General features: G+C 41.3%; 1 protein-coding gene across 2 annotated transcripts in view; it reads right to left on the bottom strand.

Moving 5' to 3' along the window:
- LOC126251799 (uncharacterized protein C7orf50) overlaps positions 1–21,062 on the bottom strand; it is a 45,367-nt gene extending 24,305 nt beyond the window's left edge. Inside the window, exons 1-3 of one of the 2 annotated variants that reach the window (XM_049952435.1) lie at positions 20,908–21,062; positions 6,754–6,949; positions 6,476–6,604 (exon numbers count right to left, since the gene is read on the bottom strand). In XM_049952435.1, the coding sequence (XP_049808392.1) occupies positions 6,575–6,604; positions 6,754–6,949; positions 20,908–20,921 (240 nt within the window). In that variant the 5' untranslated portion in view covers positions 20,922–21,062 and the 3' untranslated portion in view covers positions 6,476–6,574. Of the gene's footprint in view, positions 1–6,475; positions 6,605–6,753; positions 6,950–20,907 lie in introns of those variants that run through there. The other variant, XM_049952434.1, reaches the window with a different exon arrangement.
- Positions 21,063–21,413: the final 351 nt, after the last annotated feature.

Here is a 21,413-nt window from a genome sequence, read left to right as displayed (position 1 = left end):
GGAAGGAGAGGGAAAGACGAAAGGATGTGGGTTTTAAGGGAGAGGGTAAGGAGTCATTCCAATCCCGGGAGCGAAAAGACTTACCTTAGGGGGGAAAAAAGGATGGGTATACACTCGCACACACACACATATCCATCCACACATATACAGACACAAGCAGACATATTTAAAGAGTCTTGGTGAAACTACTTGCAAAAACAGAGAGAGAAAGTAAGATGACAGAAAAGATTTCGAAATGCAACAGTGACAATAACAAACTTAATTGTTGGGTTCAAATCAATGATATGAATATAATAGAGCTCAGACGTGGAATGTTTCCCTCCACTATATTCACATCAATAATTTGAACCCAACAACTTGGTCTTTAAATATGTCTGCCTGTGTCTGCACATGTGTGGATGGATACGTGCGTGTGTGCGCGAGTGCACCCCCCCCCCCCCCAAGGCAAGTCCCCCCCGCCCCCGGGACCGGAACGACCCACCACCCTCCCCCCCAAAAAACCCACCTCCCCTCGTTCCCCCCTCTCCCCCCCCCCCCGACGAAGCAACCGTCCGCCGCGAAAGCCAGAACCCCGTGTGCATGCCCATGCCTGCCCGTGTGTCCATCGACCCGCCAGCGCCCCCGTTCGGCAAGTCACATCATCCCAGCTTTTAGATATATTTTTCCCACGTGGAATGTTTCCCTAATTGAAATAAGAACACCGTGAATTCATTGTCCCAGGAAGGGGAAACTTTATTGACACATTCCTGGGGTCACATACATCACATGATCACACTGACAGAACCACAGGCACATAGACACAGGCAACAGAGCATGCACAATGTCGGCACTAGTACAGTGTATATCCACCTTTCGCAGCAATGCAGGCTGCTACTCTCCCATGGAGACGATCGTAGAGATGCTGGATGTAGTCCTGTGGAACGGCTTGCCATGCCATTTCCACCTGGCGCCTCAGTTGGACCAGCGTTCGTGCTGGACGTGCAGACCGCGTGAGACGACGCTTCATCCAGTCCCAAACATGCTCAATGGGGGACAGATCCGGAGATCTTGCTGGCCAGGGTAGTTGACTTACACCTTCTAGAGCACGTTGGGTGGCACGGGATACATGCGGACGTGCATTGTCCTGTTGGAACAGCAAGTTCCCTTGCCGGTCTAGGAATGGTAGAACGATGGGTTCGATGACGGTTTGGATGTACCGTGCACTATTCAGTGTCCCCTCGACGATCACCAGTGGTGTACGGCCAGTGTAGGAGATCGCTCCCCACACCATGGTGCCGGGTGTTGGCCCTGTGTGCCTCAGTCGTATGCAGTCCTGATTGTGGCGCTCACCTGCACGGCGCCAAACACGCATACGACCATCATTGGCACCAAGGGAGAAGCGACTCTCATCGCTGAAGACGACACGTCTCCATTCGTCCCTCCATTCACGCCTGTCGCGACACCACTGGAGGCGGGCTGCACGATGTTGGGGCGTGAGCGGAAGACGGCCTAACGGTGTGCGGGACCGTAGCCCAGCTTCATGGAGACGGTTGCGAATGGTCCTCGCCGATACCCCAGGAGCAACAGTGTCCCTAATTTGCTGGGAAGTGGCGGTGCGGTCCCCTACGGCACTGCGTAGGATCCTACGGTCTTGGCGTGCATCCGTGCGTCGCTGCGGTCCGGTCCCACGTCGACGGGCACGTGCACCTTCCGCCGACCACTGGCGACAACATCGATGTACTGTGGAGACCTGACGCCCCACATGTTGAGCAATTCGGCGGTACGTCCACCCGGCCTCCCGCATGCCCACTATACGCCCTCGCTCAAAGTCCGTCAACTGCACATACGGTTCACGTCCACGCTGTCGCGGCATGCTACCAGTGTTAAAGACTGCGATGGAGCTCCGTATGCCACGGCAAACTGGCTGACACTGACGGCGGCGGTGCACAAATGCTGCGCAGCTAGCGCCATTCGACGGCCAACACCGCGGTTCCTGGTGTGTCCGCTGTGCCGTGCGTGTGATCATTGCTCGTACAGCCCTCTCGCAGTGTCCGGAGCAAGTATGGTGGGTCTGACACACCGGTGTCAATGTGTTCTTTTTTCCATTTCCAGGAGTGTATATAAAAACAAAGATGATGTGACCCACCAAACGAAAGCGCCGGCACGCCGAGACACACACAAACAAACACAAGCACACACACAAAATTCAAGCCTTCGCAACAAACCGCCGCCCCATCAGGAGAGGGAAAGACGAAAGGATGTGGGTTCCAAGGGAGAGGGCAAGGAGTCACTCCAATCCCGGGAGTGGAAAGACCCACCCTAGGGGGAAAAAAGGACGGGCACACACTCGCGCACACACACACACACATCCATCCACACACACACAGACACAAGCAGACATATTTAAAGACAAAGAGTTTGGGCAGAGATGTCAGTCGAGGCAGAAGTGCAGAGGCAAAGATGTTGTTGAATGACAGGTGAGGTATGAGTGGCGGCAACTTGAAATTAGCGGAGATTGAGGCCAGGTGAATAACGGGAAGAGAGGATATATTGAAGAGCAAGTTCCCATCTCCGGAGTTCGGATAGGTTGGTGTTAGTGGGAAGTATCCAGATAACCCGGACGGTGTAACATTGTGCCAAGATGTGCTGGCCGTGCACCAAGGCATGTTTAGCCACAGGGTGATCCTCATTACCAACAAACACTGTCTGCCTGTGTCCATTCATGCGAATGGACAGTTTGTTGCTGGTCATTCCCACATAGAATGCATCACAGTGCAGGCAGGTCAGTTGGTAGATCACGTGGGTGCTTTCACACGTGGCTCTGCCTTTGATCGTGTACACCTTCCGGGTTACAGGACTGGAGTAGATGGTGGTGGGAGGGTGCATGGGACAGGTTTTACACCGGGAGCGGTTACAAGGGTAGGAGCCAGAGGGTAGGGAAGGTGGTTTAGGGATTTCATAGGGCTGAACTAAGAGGTTACGAAGGTTAGGTGGACGGCGGAAAGACACTCTTGGTGGAGTGGGGAGGATTTCATGAAGGATGGATCTCATTTCAGGGCAGGATTTGAGGAAGTCGTATCCCTGCTGGAGAGCCACATTCAGAATCTGATCCAGTCCCGGAAAGTATCCTGTCACAAGTGGGGCACTTTTGTGGTTCTTCTGTGGGAGGTTCTGGGTTTGAGAGGATGAGGAAGTGGCTCTGGTTATTTGCTTCTGTACCAGGTCGGGAGGGTAGTTGCGGGATGCGAAAGCTGTTGTCAGGTTGTTGGTGTAATGCTTCAGGGATTCCGGACTGGAGCAGATTCGTTTGCCACGAAGACCTAGGCTGTAGGGAAGGGACCGTTTGATGTGGAATGGATGGCAGCTGTCGTAATGGAGGTACTGTTGCTTGTTGGTGGGTTTGATGTGGACGGACGTGTGAAGCTGGCCATTGGACAGGTGGAGGCCAACATCAAGGAAAGTGGCATGGGATTTGGAGTAGGACCAGGTGAATCTGATGGAACCAAAGGAGTTGAGGTTGGAGAGGAAATTCTGGAGTTCTTCTTCACTGTGAGTCCAGATCATGAAGATGTCATCAATAAATCTGTACCAAACTTTGGGTTGGCAGGCTTGGGTAACCAAGAAGGCTTCCTCTAAGCAATCCATGAATAGGTTGGCGTATGAGGGGGCCATCCTGGTACCCATGGCAGTTCCCTTTAATTGTTGGTATGTCTGGCCTTCAAAAGTGAAGAAGTTGTGGGTCAGGATGAAGCTGGCTAAGGTAATGAGGAAAGAGGTTTTAGGTAGGGTGGCAGGTGATCGGCGTGAAAGGAAGTGCTCCATCGCAGCGAGGCCCTGGACGTGCGGGATATTTGTGTATAAGGAAGTGGCATCAATAGTTACAAGGATGGTTTCCGGGGGTAACGGATTGGGTAAGGATTCCAGGCGTTCGAGGAAGTGGTTGGTGTCTTTGATGGAGGATGGGAGACTGCATGTAATGGGTTGAAGGTGTTGATCTACGTAGGTGGAGATACGTTCGGTGGGGGCTTGGTAACCAGCTACAATGGGGTGGCCGGGATGATTGGGTTTGTGAATTTTGGGAAGAAGGTAGAAGGTAGGGGTGCGGGGTGTCGGTGGGGTCAGGAGGTTGATGGAGTCAGGTGAAAGGTTTTGTAGGGGGCCTAAGGTTCTGAGGATTCCTTGAAGCTCTGCCTGGACATCAGGAATGGGATTACCTTGGAAAACTTTGTATGTGGTGTTGTCTGAAAGCTGACGCAGTCCTTCAGCCACATACTCCCGACGATCAAGTACCACGGTCGTGGAACCCTTGTCCGCCGGAAGGATGACGATGGACCGGTCAGCCTTCAGATCACGGATAGCCTGGGCTTCAGCAGTGGTGATGTTGGGAGTAGGATTAAGGCAAGGCTGGAAGTCAGAAATTCCTGGAAGGTTTGGAGAGGGTGATTTTGAGGAAGAGGAGGTGGGTCCCGCTGTGACGGAGGACGGAACTGTTCCAGGCAGGGTTCAATTTGGATAGTGTCTTGGGGAGTTGGATCATTAGGAGTAGGATTAGGATCATTTTTCTTCGTGGCAAAGTTATACTTCCAGCAGAGAGTACGAGTGTAGGGCAGTAAATCTTTGACGAGGGCTGTTTGGTTGAATCTGGGAGTGGGGCTGAAGGTGAGGCCTTTGGATAGGACAGAGGTTTCGGATTGGGAGAGAGGTTTGGAGGAAAGGTTAACTACTGAATTAGGGTGTTGTGGTTCCAGATTGTGTTGATTGGAATTTTGAGGTTTTGGAGGGAGTGGAGCTGGAAGTGGGAGGTTGAGTAGATGGGAGAGACTGGGTTTGTGTGCAATGAGAGGAGGTTGAGGTTTGCTGGAAAGGTTGTGAAGGGTGAGTGAGTTGCCTTTCCGGAGGTGGGAAACCAGGAGATTGGATAGTTTTTTGAGGTGAAGGGTGGCATGTTGTTCTAATTTGCGGTTGGCCTGTAGGAGGATGCTCTGAACAGCCGGTGGGAGAGGAAAGATTGAGGACTTTTATTAAGGATAGGAGTTGACGGGTGTGTTCATTGGCTGAGTTGATGTGTAGGTGAAGGATTAGGTGGGTGAGGGCAATGGATTGTTCAGTTTGGAACTGGTATAGGGACTGATGGAAATAAGGGTTGCAGCCAGAGATGGGAACTTTAAGTGTGAGGCCTTTGGGGGTAATGCCAAATGTCAGACAAGCCTGAGAAAATAAAATATGCGAGCGTAATCTGGCTAGGGCGAAGGCATGTTTGCGGAGGGAATGTAAATAAAACTTAATGGGGGTGTTGTGGGGGTGTTGTGAGGGTGCCATGGTATTAGAAGGTGGAAAGTGTAACATGAGGTTGAGATGAAAATGAAAATAACTGGAGAAAGTAACTGGAGATCTGTTGTGAAAAAAGGCGAAAAAGTGTTGGTTAAAGTTGGGCTATGTTGATCCTGTGGTGAACTTGGGTTGGTAGAGAACGATGTGCACATAGGTTAGGTGGTTGTGTTGCCGCCAAAACACGTTAAAGGATGAAGAGATTCGGGAAAATTTCGAAAAAACGGCGTGTAAATGTGTTAAAAAGAGTGGTTTTGTGGTGGCAGATTATGAAAATGAAGCTAACAATAGTCTGGCGATGAAATAATGACATTAAAACCTGTGGGAAGCGGCTAAAAATTATCAGTGATGTGGGAAGAACGGAAATGGAAATAAAGCGAAAGTTATCAGAACTAGACGAAAAGGTTGTTTAATAGCTGAAATGAACTGTTTGTGGACTAGAAACGGTGGATTTCATAGCAGCGGTAGTGTTGAAAGCGGAAAAAAATTTTTTTGTTATGGTTTGGAAGTGGGTGACGTATTATTGAGTCTATATAGGCGGGATAAAATTGTATAGCAGATTACGGTAAAAAGGAGAAGGTGAATACAAAGTGAAACTACTGGCACAAACAAAAAGAGAAAATAAGATGACAGAAAAGATTTCGAAATACAACTGTGACAATAACAAACGTAATTGTTGGGTTCAAATTAATGATATAAATTAATAGAGGGAAACATTCCACGTGGGAAAAATATATCCAAAAACAAAGATGATGTGACTTACCAAACGAAAGCGCTGGCACGTCGATAGACACACAAACAAACACAAACACACACACAAAATTCAAGCTCTCGCAACAAACTGTTGCCTCATCAGGAAAGAGGGAAAGACGAAAGGATGTGGGTTTTTCGTCTTTCCCTCTCCTTCCCTCTTTCCTGAGAGGCAACAGTTTGTTGTGAAAGCTTGAATTTTGTGTGTATGTTTGTGTTTGTTTGTGTGTCTATTGACGTGCCAGCGCTTTCGTTTGGTAAGTCACATCATCTTTGTGTATATATATATATATATATATATATATATATATATATATATATATATATATATATATATATATATATACACACACACACACACACTGATAAGACTTTCTGGCTGTTAATTGACATAAAACTCTTTGTGTGTACAGATTATTTAGGCTCCAATTACACCACTGTATGCACCAAGGGTTCTCTGAATTGAAATTCACAACATTCCTGATCAGAACCACATGTTGATCTGTAGATACATTACCTAACAGGGCCAGAAGTTTCCCCACAGCATCTGAGAGTGAAAACACAAAAACAAAAACACACACACACTTATTGGCAATAACTGCAAACTAATGCTGATGTCTGCATTCTATTAACCTGAATCTTGAAAGTAGGGAGACACTTTCCGTTCCCCAGATTATTACTAATAGACTATCATACCTTGCTTGCATCTAACATGTTTTGGATAAGCCATATCTGCTTCAATTTCTCAAATTTCCAGTTTCCACGATCTCGATGCCACTGCTTCAAATATGTAAGTGCCTTTTTCTGCACTAATACTTCATCTCTTGTTTTCGGTTCTGTTTTTAGTTTCTTGATTTTTTCTTTCTTCCGTTTTATCCCCTTATTGCCTTCCCTGTAACAAACAGAAAAGATAACTGAAACCTGTTTGTTGCTAAGTGTGTACAGAAATACAGGGTGTTTGGGGGGAAGAAAAAACCCTCCCTAGTTTTGCATCAATGAGTACATATCATGACAGAGAACTCCTTCAAGTTTTGTTTAATGTTAGTAGACATCAATGTGGGATCCATTCGTTGCCCTGCACATGTCAAGCTGATATTCCACTTCTTGCCACGTATTCACCAACATTTCAGGTGTAACAGTCCCAACTGCTGTGATGATTCTTTCCCTTAAATGAGTAATTGATATCTCTGATCTTTTCACTGTACACAACATTTTTTATATAGCCCCAAAAGAAAAAGTCCAGTGGGGTAAAGTCCAGGCTTTGTGGTGTCCAAGTTATTGGGCCAGCCCTGCGTATCCACCTTCTTGGAAAAAGAGTATCAAGAGCTGCATGCACATGGTTACTGTAATGAGGTGGGGCGCCATCTTGTTGGAAAAACACAAGCCCCTTTTCTGCCTCAATATTGTCCATTTGGGGAAAGTCGTTCTCTGTCAACATGTCACAGTAAATGTTCCTGTTTATTGTTTTTTTCTACAGAAATGAAAGGACCAACAACACGATCTTCTATCAAACTGCACCTGATTAACTTTGGGAGAGTCACACTGATGCTGAAGAACTTCGCGTGGATGCTCTGCCCCCCAAATTCTGCAGTTATGATGAGCAACTGTTCCACTGACATGAAATGTAGCCTCACCAGAAAAGAGAATCTTTTTTAAAAAAATTGACATCAGTAATTCTGTGTAGAAAGTTAACATACCTTTCGATTTTATCAGTAGGTTTTATTTCATGTAACAGTTGCAATTTTTAGGCACACTACTTAAGTATTTTATGCACATCATCATACATAGTACCTTTAGGCACTCGTAACTGTAGACTACGTCTGGCCAATGACTTCTTCGGGCTCCAAGCACACGAAACACAGATCTGTTCAACACCATCTTCAGAAGTTCTCAGTCTACCTGGCTGGAGATTTTGCTTTTAAAACACTACCAGTTTCCTTGAAAGACTTTAGCCAATGACGGATAGTTTTTGCTGTAGGTGGTTCACCACCATACTGACATCTAAAATTATGTTGCACTGTTATAACTGACTCAGTTTTCACAAGCCAAATAACACACTCTACTGCACACATGCCTGGACTGAAACGAGGGAACAGAGGGAAAAACAGCACTGGTGCCATCTCAAGGTCAAGCAGATCTGCCAACTGCAGGGGAGCCAAACTTTGAGAGTTGATGAGTCACACACCATAAACTAGACTAGTCACTTGGTACAGATTCTAGGACGCATTAAAACCAGGGAGTTCTTTTTCAAACAGACTGCATTGAAATAAGTGATAACTCCTGTCCACTTGAAGCAATCTAGCATTTTTATAACATGCTTGAACAATCGCTGTAATACACTAAATACATCTAATAATGAATATACAGCCAACTGGCACTCACAGCAACCTAGAACTGAATATGGAATTCGGTATTTTAATTGTACATATCAAAAATATCGAAGAACAGAAAGAGGAATTTCAAGAAAGAATTGAGAGAAAATTAAAATACTGTGAAGGAGAAGTAGTAACAAAGATACTTATCACAACAGCTGAGGAAGTGGGTGGCTTGTGCAAATCTCAAAACCAACTGAAGAAATGACAAATAAAATGATAAATTTGCTGGACAAGAGAAGAAAAATAAAAGAAGAAACAGACAATAATAATAATAATAATAATTTTATTGTCATTCGGCCATTACAGCAATAGACAACGTCATATACATACTAAAATACAATTAATAGTTTGAAAGAAACAACAGGTTTCTTGTTAACATTATAGTATTATATTACAGTTGATAAATTCTCTTATGTCATAGAATGGGTGGACTAGCCAGTCATGAATTGTTTGTTTGAATAATTGTTCAGGTAATTCTTGAACAGATTGAGGAAGATTATTAAATAATTTGTACCCCATGATTTCGTAGCTGTTGAGTGACTTTGACAATCTGTGGTAAGGAATATAGAGGCACGTATTCCTTCTTGTATTGTGGCTGTGTACATTTTCTCTGGTTTGATGATGAAAGATGACATCAAGAAGTATGAATAAGATTCGCTAAAAACGTCTCAGTAATAAACCTAGTTTAAAGATAGCCAAGCGGAAGCTTATGACTGGAATGAATCAGCTAACAACTTTACACACAGACCAACATCGAATTATAGAAGGGAAAAAAATACTCAAATATATTGAAAATTTTTATAGTAACCTGCACAGTAAAGTCGATGATATCTTAATCCTAGATGAATTGGATGCCTCTATTTCCCAAATACCAGAAATACTCCCTTCAGAAGTCAAACATGCTACAGAAAAGGGCTGCTCCAGGTAGGGATGACCTCCAATCGATATTTGCAAGCTGTTGGGTGATGACTCAATAAAGCATTTAGCTCAAATATTTTCAGATAGTTTGCACAGTGGAAAACTACCAAGAGATTGGAATAAAGCCAAAATAATTCTAACATACGAGAATGGTAGTACAAAATATATAAACAACTATCAGCCTCCTGTCCATACTGTACAAAGTTTTTACTAGAATCTTAACCACCAAGCTGAGCACTACACTTAACCTGACCCAACCCATTGAGCAAGCTAGGTTCCGCGCAGAGTTTAGTGCAACCAATCATATCCTCACTCTACATGAAACAATTAGTAGAACACATGAGTACCATCTACCTCTTTGCCTTTCATTCATAGACTCCGAAAAGGCATTCGATTCGATCAGGCACCCAGCTGTGTTTGCGGTTCTAACACAGCAAGGAATAGAACAGGCCTATAATAAAGTTTTATACAATGTATACAAAACCTCCACAGCCTTTATAAATGTAGTTGAAGAACCCCATCAATTTTCCATCAAAAAGGGCACAAAGCAAGATGACTCTATATCTCCAAAACTGTTCTCAGCAGTCCTTGAAAAAATAGATGCCTCAATTAAATTGGAAAACAGTGGGAATCCAAATTCTGGGAATGAGATTAAACAACCTACGGTTCCGTTTGCTTCGTAAATAAAAATCGCCTTTCCTTGCTGCATTGCATTTTATGTCTCCCAGGTGCATTTTGCCTTTTTCACTTTAAGGGCTCATCAGTGGGATAGCTCTTTGCGATTTTGGTTGTTATTTACAAAGCAAATATTTCTGTGCTTGTTGCACAGGGTGGTCATGCAAACAAACTTGTTAACCTGAGGTTCGCCAATGATATTGTACTATTTGCAAATAGCATGCAAGAACTTCAAATACTGGTCAGCGAACTTGTGTCAGCCTGCTCTAAAGTTGGCCTAAAAATGAACTACAGTAAAACCAAGATCATGATGAATGAATGGATACCAGAGGCAGATATATCTATTGGAAGTGTGAAACTTCAATGGGTCACATCACAGACAATGTGTACCTTGGTCAGCTGCTAAATATGAAAGAAGGCCTGAAATCAGAAATAGGCTAGCAAGCTTATGGAAGATACTGCTCAGTTTTGAAGTCCAAGATATCGGCCGAGCTGAAGAAAACAGTCTTTGACCAACACATACTGCCAGTAATAAGTAATGGCTGTGAGACATGGACATTAAATGTTCATTGTTAGAAAACTAATAGTAGCCCAAAGAGGAATGGAAAGATCAATGTTCAGCTACACAAAGAACAACAAAAAGAAAGCAGTTGATATTAGACAGACGACAAGGTCTGTGATATAATGGAAAGTATAGACACCTTGATATGGCAGTGGGCCGGTCATGTCACTCCACGAAAGATCCATACCCAAAGACTGGTAAGTTGCACAGTTCACACGAATACTCAAGAAAGGTAGTAGGAGTAATCCACTAAATTACAGGCCCATATTACTAATGTCGATATGCAACAGGATTTTGGAACATATACTGTGTTCGAATATTATGAATTACCTCGAAGAGAATGGTCTATTGACAAACAGTCAACACAGATTTACCGGTAGAAAACATTGTTCTTGTGAAACACAACTAGCTCTTTATTCTCACAAAGTGTTGAGTGCTATTGACAAAGGATTTCAAACTGATTCTGAATTTCTGGATTTCGGGAAGGCTTTTGACACTGTATACCACACAAGCGGCTTGTAGTGAAATTGCGTGCTTATGGAATATCATCTCAGTTATGCGACTGGACTCGTAATTTCCTGTCAGAGAGGTCACAGTTTTTAGTAACTGATGGAAAGTCATCGAGTAAAACAAAAGTGATTTCTGGCGCTCCCCAAGGTAGTGTTATAGGCCCTTTGCTGTTCTTTATCTATATAAATGATTTGGGAGACAATCCGAGCACGCATCTTAGGTTGCTTGCAGATGACACAGTCATTTTTTTTTTACTAGTAAAGTTATCAGAAGATCAAAACAAATTGCAAAATGATTTAGAAAAGTTATCTGTATGGTGCAAAAATTGGCAATTGACACTAAATAACGAAACGTGTGAGGTCATCCACATGAGTGCCAGAAGGAATCCGTGAAACTTTAGTTACACAACAAAACAGTCAAATCTAAAGGCCGTAAATTCAACTAAATACCTAGGAATTATAATTACAAAACAATTTAAATTGGAAAGAACACACAGAAAATGTTGTAGGGGAGGCCAACCAAAGACTGTGTTTTATTAGCAGGATGCTTAGAAACTGTAACAGATCTGCTAAAGAGACTGCCTACACTATGTTTGTCTGTCTTTCAGAATACTCCTGTGCAATGTGGGATCCTTAACAGAAAGGGTTGACAGAGTACATTGAAAAAGTTCAAGAAGGGCAGCATGTTTTGTATTATCACGAAATACGGAGAGAGTGTCACTGAAATGATACAGGACTTGGGGTGGACATCACTGAAACAAAGGTGCTTTTCGTTGCAGAGAATCTTCTCATGAAATTTCAATTACCAACTTTCTCCTCCAAATGCGAAAATATTTTGTTGACGCCGACCTACACAGGGAGAAATGACCAGCATAACAAAGTAAGAGAAATCAGAGCTCGCACAGAAAGATATAGGTGTTCACTTTTTCCGCACGCTATGCGAGATTGGAATAAAAGAGAATTGTGAAGGTGGTTTGATGAACCCTCTGCCAGGCACTTAAATATGATTTGCAGAGTATTCACATAGACATAGATGGTCAAAACAAGTACTCAATTGGAGCCCAATTTACCAAAAAAGACAAGGGGCAAGACCTCTGGATAGATGGGACAGATACTTAAAGACGACTGCCAGACTGAACTGGCAACAGGAAGCTCAAGACTGGCAGAAACAGAAGAATCTACAGGAGACCTACGTTGTACGCAGACTCAAAGAGGGCTCATCACCAAGTGATTGAACTGGCTGATGTTGATTCTAAGTCCATACAGGTTGTACCAGTAAGAATGGTCAATATTCTGGGATATGACAGGAATGATCATTTGAAGCAAAAAGGGTAGTAAACATGGTCTATACAATGCATGCATTTAGTGCTATGAGCACTACTACATCTTCAATACCATTAAACAAATCTCTTCAAATGAAAGCTCTTCACTTTCTGTATTTTGAAAGGGGCAATATGGACCAAAAGAAGAACAAACTGTTTTTTAGTGAACATGGGGTTTAATATGCATATTCCTATCTCAAGAGCTACGAGCACTTACTCAGCAGGAGAGGTATGTTTCACAGTAGCAAAGATAAAGATGTGCTCATAGCTCCTAAGATTTATATTTTAAACACATTTTCACCATACTTTTTTTGCTCCAAATGACCGTTCCTGTTATATCCCTGAATATTGACCATTCCTCCTGGGATACCCTGTATAGTAATGATGGTTGTTTTGCAGGAAACAACTCAAGGGCCGGACATCTTCAGATCCTGTTTTGTTTATAAAAGATTGCAGCAGAAGAGAGACATGGAATCACCAAAACTGTAAATGACAGGGCATTAGTAAAGACGAAACTTAAGGCTGACCCGACATATCATACCAACTAAACAGAAAAAGGGTAAGGAACTGAACAACATATTGAACAACTTGTAAACCAATCTATTATTCAAGCAACAATTGGGTGAATTTAAATTCGTACGAACTGCTTGAAAATATTCATTGCTTTCTTCTGGCAAATACAATCACTGCCAGTGTTATACAAATGTTGAGGGAAGAACAACATTGTCTTGAGAGAACAACTGATATCTCATAAACAGAAAGATATATTGACCCAAGTAATTCCCTTGCCATAACTTCCATAGTCGCCATCCTCAGATATATGAAGTTAGCATTTGAGTTATTCACAGACATCTGTGCTTAGTTTGACTGAGAAAAACAGCTAGGGAAGCTGTCAAAATGTGCTATCATTATGCCAACAAATCTTGAAACAACAGAAGGTGGAAATACTTTTGAAGGAAATAGTCATTTCCAATTGGCGTTGAAAGGTTAACTGAATGACAGAGTTCAACTAAATATGCACACCACGTCATAATTCAAAACTTCCGATTTTGTATTCATACCCATTCATAAGAGTTATATTTACATTAGTAGTATTCCATGGATGATGCCAAGGGCATAATCCATATCACTTCAGGCAGGGGGGTTACCTTCATAGTCTCGGATGTTATTGAATTTAGCATGTGTTATAAGTCAGGAGTATGTAAGAAACACATTTTTTTTGCTTTCTGCAAAACAAAAATCCTGCCCCAAGACACCAGCCTCCAAAGATGACACTGTGAACACCATTCTGAAGATGCAAATTTTGGAAAAATTTTTTAAATGCTGTATCTCTGTAACAGTTGTAGATATTTTGTTAGAATTTCTTTATTTGAATGATAATTGCTTTATGATTACAATGGTATCCTCCGTTTGGACATATCTGTCAAAGTTTTTTTACTGTCACCTTTGATTTTTTAAAAATAATTTACATTATTTTTTTTCCAAAAATGCTAAGCCAGAAAAGTTAGATTTTTTTCTGTTGATTAGTACCATGTAGTACTATATTCTCTGTAAATGAGAGCTTTCACTTTTAAGTTGAACAGGTTGTACTTTAAATTTTTTTAAACTTTTTCGCTTTCTTTATTGCAGTTATTTCTTCTCATAGTCATTGTTGCAGATATTTCTTACATTTTGTTGTAGTTTCTTGTCAGTTTCTTTGTCTTGGTTGTTCACTTCAGGTTTCTGTACTGTAGTTGTTCAGCACTAAATCTGAGACCATCCAGTGAGTTCTGTGTTTTTGTGAGGAATTTGCCACTTGACACAGTTGCAGTGTGTTTTGTGAAAAAGGACTGTTTGAAATGTCTTCTCACTAGGGCCACAGGAGAGTGAAGTGTGCTGACTATTTGCATATCCATTAGAGAGTGATATATAAGACAAACAAAAAAACAGACTTTGTTCAGGTTGGGAATAAGTGTTCCCATTTGACGACTTTGTTTCAAAGTGAAGATGTTCCCAGTGACGACTTTTTGTGTTCTAAATGTTTTGACAGCATAACACCAATGATAGTATCTGAACAAGTTGAAGCCTCCCATGGTGCAGATGATGCAGATTTTGCATCAGTAGAGAAAGAATTAAATACCCTGAATCAGTCAACTACAGAGGTAGGTGTGCACCAAGAAAGTGCAGGGAAATTACTGAAGCTATGGATGAATACACTACAGCAAAGGTGGCCACACTCTTCAAAGTAGAAATTCCATCTTCAGAAGAAAATGAAGCAAAGCACTCTTGCACCTCTTGCCAGAAATTTTTCACACATATCAATTGAACTGTTGAAATACCTGGCAGACAAATCAAGAAATGATAGGCCTGTAAAAGGAGTCTTTGGAAGACCAGATCCCTATTATGGTCATCCTGTAGAAGCAGCTAAATTTCAAATAGTGCAGTCATTTTATCCAGGAGTGTTCTCACCAGAGTGCCAACAAAAAAGAAACCATAGCTGTAACAGATGAAGGTCAAAAAGTTGTGAAAGTGAAGAGATACATGACACACAATATTAAAGAAACTTTTGCAATTTATAAGAGCAAAGTTTATAAAAGCAACTATACAACTTCACATACTGGAAGATCAAAATTTTATGCACTACGACCTAAGTGGGTAGTTCCACACCCACCTAGAGATGTCTGTTTATGTGTGTACTGCCCAAATTTTGAACTGTGTGTGGTAATTTTGAAGGACTTACTGGAGCACATGACACATGACACCTTGGTTGGTTGTGTGAAATCATTAGTAGTCTGGGATGTAAAGCAAAAGACCTGTTTGTTTCAAGAATGTGGTGACTGCCCTAGAAAGGAAAGAGTGTCTTTACAGACACTTGGCCTGGCAGACGTAGCAGATAACTCAGCAGAAATTACATATGCGACATGGGAGGAAAATAAACTAATTAAGAAAACTGTTGCCTTTGACAGTTTCATTGATGAATTTGGTAAATGGTCAGTGAAACCAGCGACACACCAGCATCTGAAGAAAATGCTACAAGAACACATTGCAGATGTGAAAGAGTGTGTACAGGCTGAAGAACTATGTTTAGTGCTTCACTGTCATTTTGCTGAGAACTGGTCTGTAATTCTCCCACAAGAAGTTGAAGGGTATCATTGGAGTAATGACCTGGTTTTGATTTTTACAGGAGTGACATATTTTCAAAACAAGACCACACATGTTGCAGTTATAAGTGATGACACAGGACATGACTCAGCACATACTTTGCTAGGAATGCTGTTCGAATTGAGTAAGTCGCTTGTGCCAACTGACTGGATATACAGTGCTACTGATCATGGGCAAGGGGCTTGTGATGGTGTAGGAGGCCTGCTGAAGCACCATGCTACAAAACAACCTTTCCAGACCAAATACAGCTGTGATTCAGAATGTTGAGGATTTTACGAGAGTCGTGAAATCTTACACATCCACAGCCCTCATTCTTTTGTCAAAAGAGGAAATTGAAGAACTCTGTGAACAGAAAAAAGAAGAATGGTCCAAACGAAACTACTCATGTGAAAGGAATTTAGAAGACACATTTTTGGAATCAAAATGATGGGCGAACTCACACTGCATGCTCTTTAAAGAACAAGAAAGAAGAAATTTCGTTCATTTGGCCGACACCTCAGAAACAGTAGGATAATATTCAGATTCACAACCTGAGGAGGAGGATGTTTGTCGTGTGTGTGTATGAGTGTGACTGGTGGATTGCAGAGATTATAGACACCTGTTATGAGTTAAACAAAATTGTAGTGAACTTTATGCTACCACATTGACCAGCTGCTGGAAGGACAGTAACAATGCCATCAGTGGTCACTTCCTGTTCACAATGTTTTGAAGATTGTAAGTGCTCCAGTTCCTATTGGTTCAATAGGAAGGCATTACTCTATATCAAAGGAAGATACTGAAGCAGTGGAACACATTTTTAGTTCATTGACTGGCTAATTTCAGTACAAAACAAAGTGCACATAAGTTGTATAAATTGAAACCTTTATGTCTTTGGACCTTTCACATACATTCTAGAACCATTTAAAATGCTTGAAAAATGGGTCTCTTACTCATCTTTCAAAACTAAAATTATGTTTTGATTTTTATGGGCCTGTTATGTGATAATGTGGTAATAAAACAGGTTTTATGTAGGGCAAAAATTTCAATTGTTTATAAAACCTGGAAAAAATGGAAGCTCTCATTTTCAGGTAATGTAGAACTATATGGTACTAAACAACAGAAAAAAATCAAAATTTTATAGATTGGCATTTTTGAAAAAAAAAAAAAAAATTCCATAAATTATTAAAAAAGTTCGGAATGCTATAGTAAAAGAACTTTGACAGTAAGTCCAAAAGGAGGATTTCTTCGTAAACATAAAGCAATTATCTTTGAAATAAAAAAAACAACAAAATATCTAGAACTGTTCCAGAGATACATACTGGAAGATCAAAATTTTATGCACTACGACCTAAGTGGGTAGTTCCACACCCACCTAGAGATGTCTGTTTATGTGTGTACTGCCCAAATTTTGAACTTTGTGTGGTAATTTTGAAGGACTTACTGGAGCACGTGACACATGACACCTTCACACAAAATTCACATCTTCAAAATGGTATGCGCAGTGTCATCTTTGGAGGGCTGAATCTCGGAGCAGAATTTTTTTTTTTTGGAGAAAACAAAAAAATATGTGTTCCTTTACTTAGACCTTCATTTTAACATTTTCTAAATTCAATAACATCCGAGACCATGAAGGTAAGATTTTTTCCTAGCATGCCCGAATTGATATGGACTATGCCCGAAGAGAGTTGTCTCTGGGATGTTTTTATTTAAGTGGGAATCAGTGAAATGACACTTCATTGCTTTACAGTGCTGATTCAAATGAGGAATTAACTTAAAACATTAAATTTAGGAGATTCTATGAAGTTACTCTTCAGTGGAGTAGGACTTGCAAAAGAGAAATTCCTTTAACTCAGTGTTAAAGTAGCCTACATCATCTCATCTATCAGGAGCAGTCAATAAAAATGAGACATGTGAAAAAAACTAAGTGAACTGATTATTATTTCAAAAGCAATTGCCACAACTGTTAACAATTTATCCAAGTGTGAGAAGTGGTCAGTTCCTTCAAGGAGAAAAAAAAAAAAACAACATGATTGTATCCAGGCACGTATACCTCCCTTCCAGGGACATGTATGGCCACAAATGCCTTTCTTTAGGGCTCCAAAAATATGGATCATATGGGGAGAGATACGGACAGTATAGAGGATGTGTAAGGGCTTTCTAGTGAAACTTATGCAGTGCAGTTGAAATAAACTTGGGCCCCATAAATGATATCCCCAGTCAGAAGAATCTCCTCTGCTTACACTGGTTGAATTACTAAATATAACTACATGTATTTTTTTCGCTAGACATGACATCCACCGGTTCGCTAAGATATTACCAATTCCTGAGTTTATTTAGGAGAATATAGTGCTTAGAGATTATTTTGGAGAATGTAGTGAACAACACAGTCAAGTGCATTGGACAGATCACCAAAAATACCAATTGGTGCTATTTTGTTATTTAATTATTGAAAATTTTGTGAGTGAATGTGAAAATAGCTTCCTTAGTTGAACAACTCTTCCAATATCATTACTGTTATATACTGGGATACTATTGTTGCTCGGGTGAGATACCATTTTAGCTTACATCACTTTCTCAAAGATTTTAGAAAATTATCTCAGTAGTGAAATAGATGAGCAGTTAATGACATCTCTCCTATTACCTTTCTTGCAGAAGGCTCTGACAATGGCATTTTTCGATCTCTCTTTCAGAAGTTCCCCGAGTTAGTAGTGTGTGATACATTTAAAATACAGCTGGGCTTCTTATAAGGGAGCAAATCTTTCGCGCAGTTTTAGAAACCATCAAATCCAGATGAGCTTTTATTTTTGAGAGAATATATAATTTTCTTAATTTCAGAAGGAAAAGCTGGTGATGCATTCACATGGCCAAAATTTGTGAGAGTTGCTTTTTGAACGTAGCACAGCTTTTCTGAATTTATCTCACAGTTTTAGTTATTACAACTATTAATAAAAAGTACTTTACAGATAATGTTGCATAGACCTTGGAGTATGTTACTAATCAACCATCTATATCTACAATCTGTGAACTACTGTAAAGTGCATGACAGTGGGTACATCCCATTGTATGAGTTAATAGGGCTTCTCCCTTTCCATTCATGAATGCAGCATAGGAAGAATAATTTGTTCAATACATCTGTGCATACTGAAATTAATCTAATCTTGTTCTCACAATCCCTATGGGATCGATATGTAGATAGTTGTAGTAGATTCCTAGAGTAATCATTTAAGGCTAGTTCTTGAAACATTGTTAGTAGACTTTCTCGGGGTAGTTTACATCTTCAAGAGTCTCGAGTTCAGTTTCTTCAGCCTCTCTCTGACACTCTCACATCGATCAAACAAGCTTCATTCTGCTTTCAAATAGTTGTCTACAACGGAAACCCAGCTGTATGTCCCCAGTTTAATTCTCACACCACTGAAGAAGATGAGTGAAACAGAAACAGCCGTGCGGAGTGACTGCACGGTTAGTCCTATTTGGTAAGGGTCCCACATGCTTCAGCAATATTCTGGGTGGGTAGCACAAGTGATCTACAAGCAGTCTCCTTTGTAGACTGATTCCAGTTCCCCATATTCTACCAACAAACCAAAGTCTACAACCTGCTTTATCCAAGCAGAGCCTATGTAATCATTTAACTTTTATATCCCTACAATGTGTTACACCCAGGTATTTGTATGAGTTAACTGAATGTAACTGCACCTCAATGATACTAAGTCATAGAATACTATGTTATTTCATTTTGGGAAGTGCACATTTTTATATTTATCAACATTTGAAGCAAGTTGCCAGTTTTGGAACCACTTTAAAACCTAATCAAGATGGGACTTAATATTTACGCATGTTTTTTCAGACAACATTTCATTAAAGACAACTGCATCCTCTGCAAAAAGTCTGAGGTTACTATTAATATTTTCAGTGAGGTTGGGTTTCATATGAATATGTTTTTAAAATACATGATGTTTGACATGGAGAAGGGCGTTCTGTTTAAGATACCTCATTATGTTGGGAGTTCGGATTAAGCTCTCAGACTCTGTAAGAAATGGATGTCAAGGATACTGAATGGTAGTTTTGTGAATCGCTACTGCTACACTTCATGTAGATAGGTGTGACCTGTTCTTTCTTCCAACTACTGGGCAAGGCTTTTTGTTCAAGGGATCTATGACAGATTATAGTTAACAGATAGGCTAACTCAGCTGTAAATTCAGTATAGAAACTGATAGGGATTCCATCAGGCCCTAGGGCTTTGTTCAATTTTAACAGTTTCAGATATTTTAATAATCTGTTTCAAAAATGTGTGTGAATTCCTAAGGGACCAAACTGCTGAGGTCATCAGTCCCCAGACTCTGGCACTACTTACTAACACATGCACCCATGGCTGAGGGAGGACTCGGACCTCCATGAAGGGGGGCCACGCAATCCATGACATGGCGTCTCAAACCGTGCAGCCACTCCACGCGGCAATTTCTGTTTCACTCATCTTCTTCAGTGGTGTGATATTAAACTGGGGTCATACTACTGAGTTTCCTTTGTGGACGACTATTTGAAAGTAGATTTAAGCATTTCTCCTTTGCTAGTCTCAACTATATTAACTATGTGTTTCGTGAAGATCTTCCGACAATATTCTGCTATGGCTTACCTGGTGACGCTCTAATTAGCGAGTGAGCCAGTTCAAATCATTGTAGTGGAAGAATGTTTCACGGCCAGTGTTTGGATGGCATAGGCAGGTAGGTGTAATGTTCACGATCACCAGCCTTTGCGCCAATAACCTGGTTTAAATACCAAACTTCTCCACAGTGTCTCATGAAGGAGGGCATGTTACATTGTTGAAGGTGATCCATCCTTCGGGACGTAAAGCTTGGCGGCCCCCTTGGTGCTGTTCGCGAGTAGGCTACGTACCCGTACCGGATTTTACCACCTTCCTTCTTTCATGATAATATAATAATAACACAACACAAATATTAGACACACACATAGTATAACAAATATTGTAATCGATCAAGCTGCAAATATACAAACAAAAGAAAAATTGTCTGCTAAGACAAGTCACTGAAGCCTTCGCCATTGCTCTCTTGACTTGCAAACGTTTCACTCAGCATCTCCCTATCTAAGGCATTATGCTTTGTTTCTATACTGTCCTCACATTCGTCGGCCTCGTCATCTTTCAACAAGATTGTTACCGTCCAACGTCCCCTAAACTTATCACACCCTACAAATCATTCCTCTCACCACGCTCAAGATTTAGAAGAGAGAACTGTTATTTTCCAACCAGCATCCACATTCCGCCGAGCGAGAGCAGTGTGGGTTTCAACAATCGAACATCTACGAACTAAGAACACAAAAAACATAAATACTGTTGAGGCCCTTATTCCACATACCCAGTAGCTGACATCAAACCAAACCACGCTCCTTTCCGCACAAATTCAAAACACAATACAACGTTACATACAGACGCACGTGTGTTTACGACAACAAATCAAAGATCGCATGAAACTAACACACTTCTTTTACGACGTGAGTTCAATATCGATTTCAGTGACACGGCCAGTTCACGATCTGTCTGCACAAGAAGTCTGTCCACACCAATTATATGCAGACAGATCGTAGCGTGTGGTCAGGAGATTTCCTAGCGGAAACCTGGAAGTTGGAGAGTTGATCAAAGCTGCTCAAATTTGTGGGCGGAAATCACATCATCGCAAACAGGGCTGAGCAAGTTGGGAGGAGATCGCCACAAATCTGTACGCAAAAAATATTAGTGTCCTTTGTCTGTTTAGTCTTTTTTTATTTGTCTTTGTGCACACAGTGAATTCCAAAAATGTTGACACACATCAGAGCTAAAGGGAGCTCTTTACTGAATTTATGGAAATATACAGTAGTTTATTCA

The sequence above is a fragment of the Schistocerca nitens genome, chromosome 4 (assembly GCF_023898315.1).
Source record: "Schistocerca nitens isolate TAMUIC-IGC-003100 chromosome 4, iqSchNite1.1, whole genome shotgun sequence".
Taxonomy (NCBI): domain Eukaryota; kingdom Metazoa; phylum Arthropoda; class Insecta; order Orthoptera; family Acrididae; genus Schistocerca; species Schistocerca nitens.
Note: the sequence above shows the minus strand (reverse complement) of the source record. Positions and strands in the feature narration are given on the sequence as shown.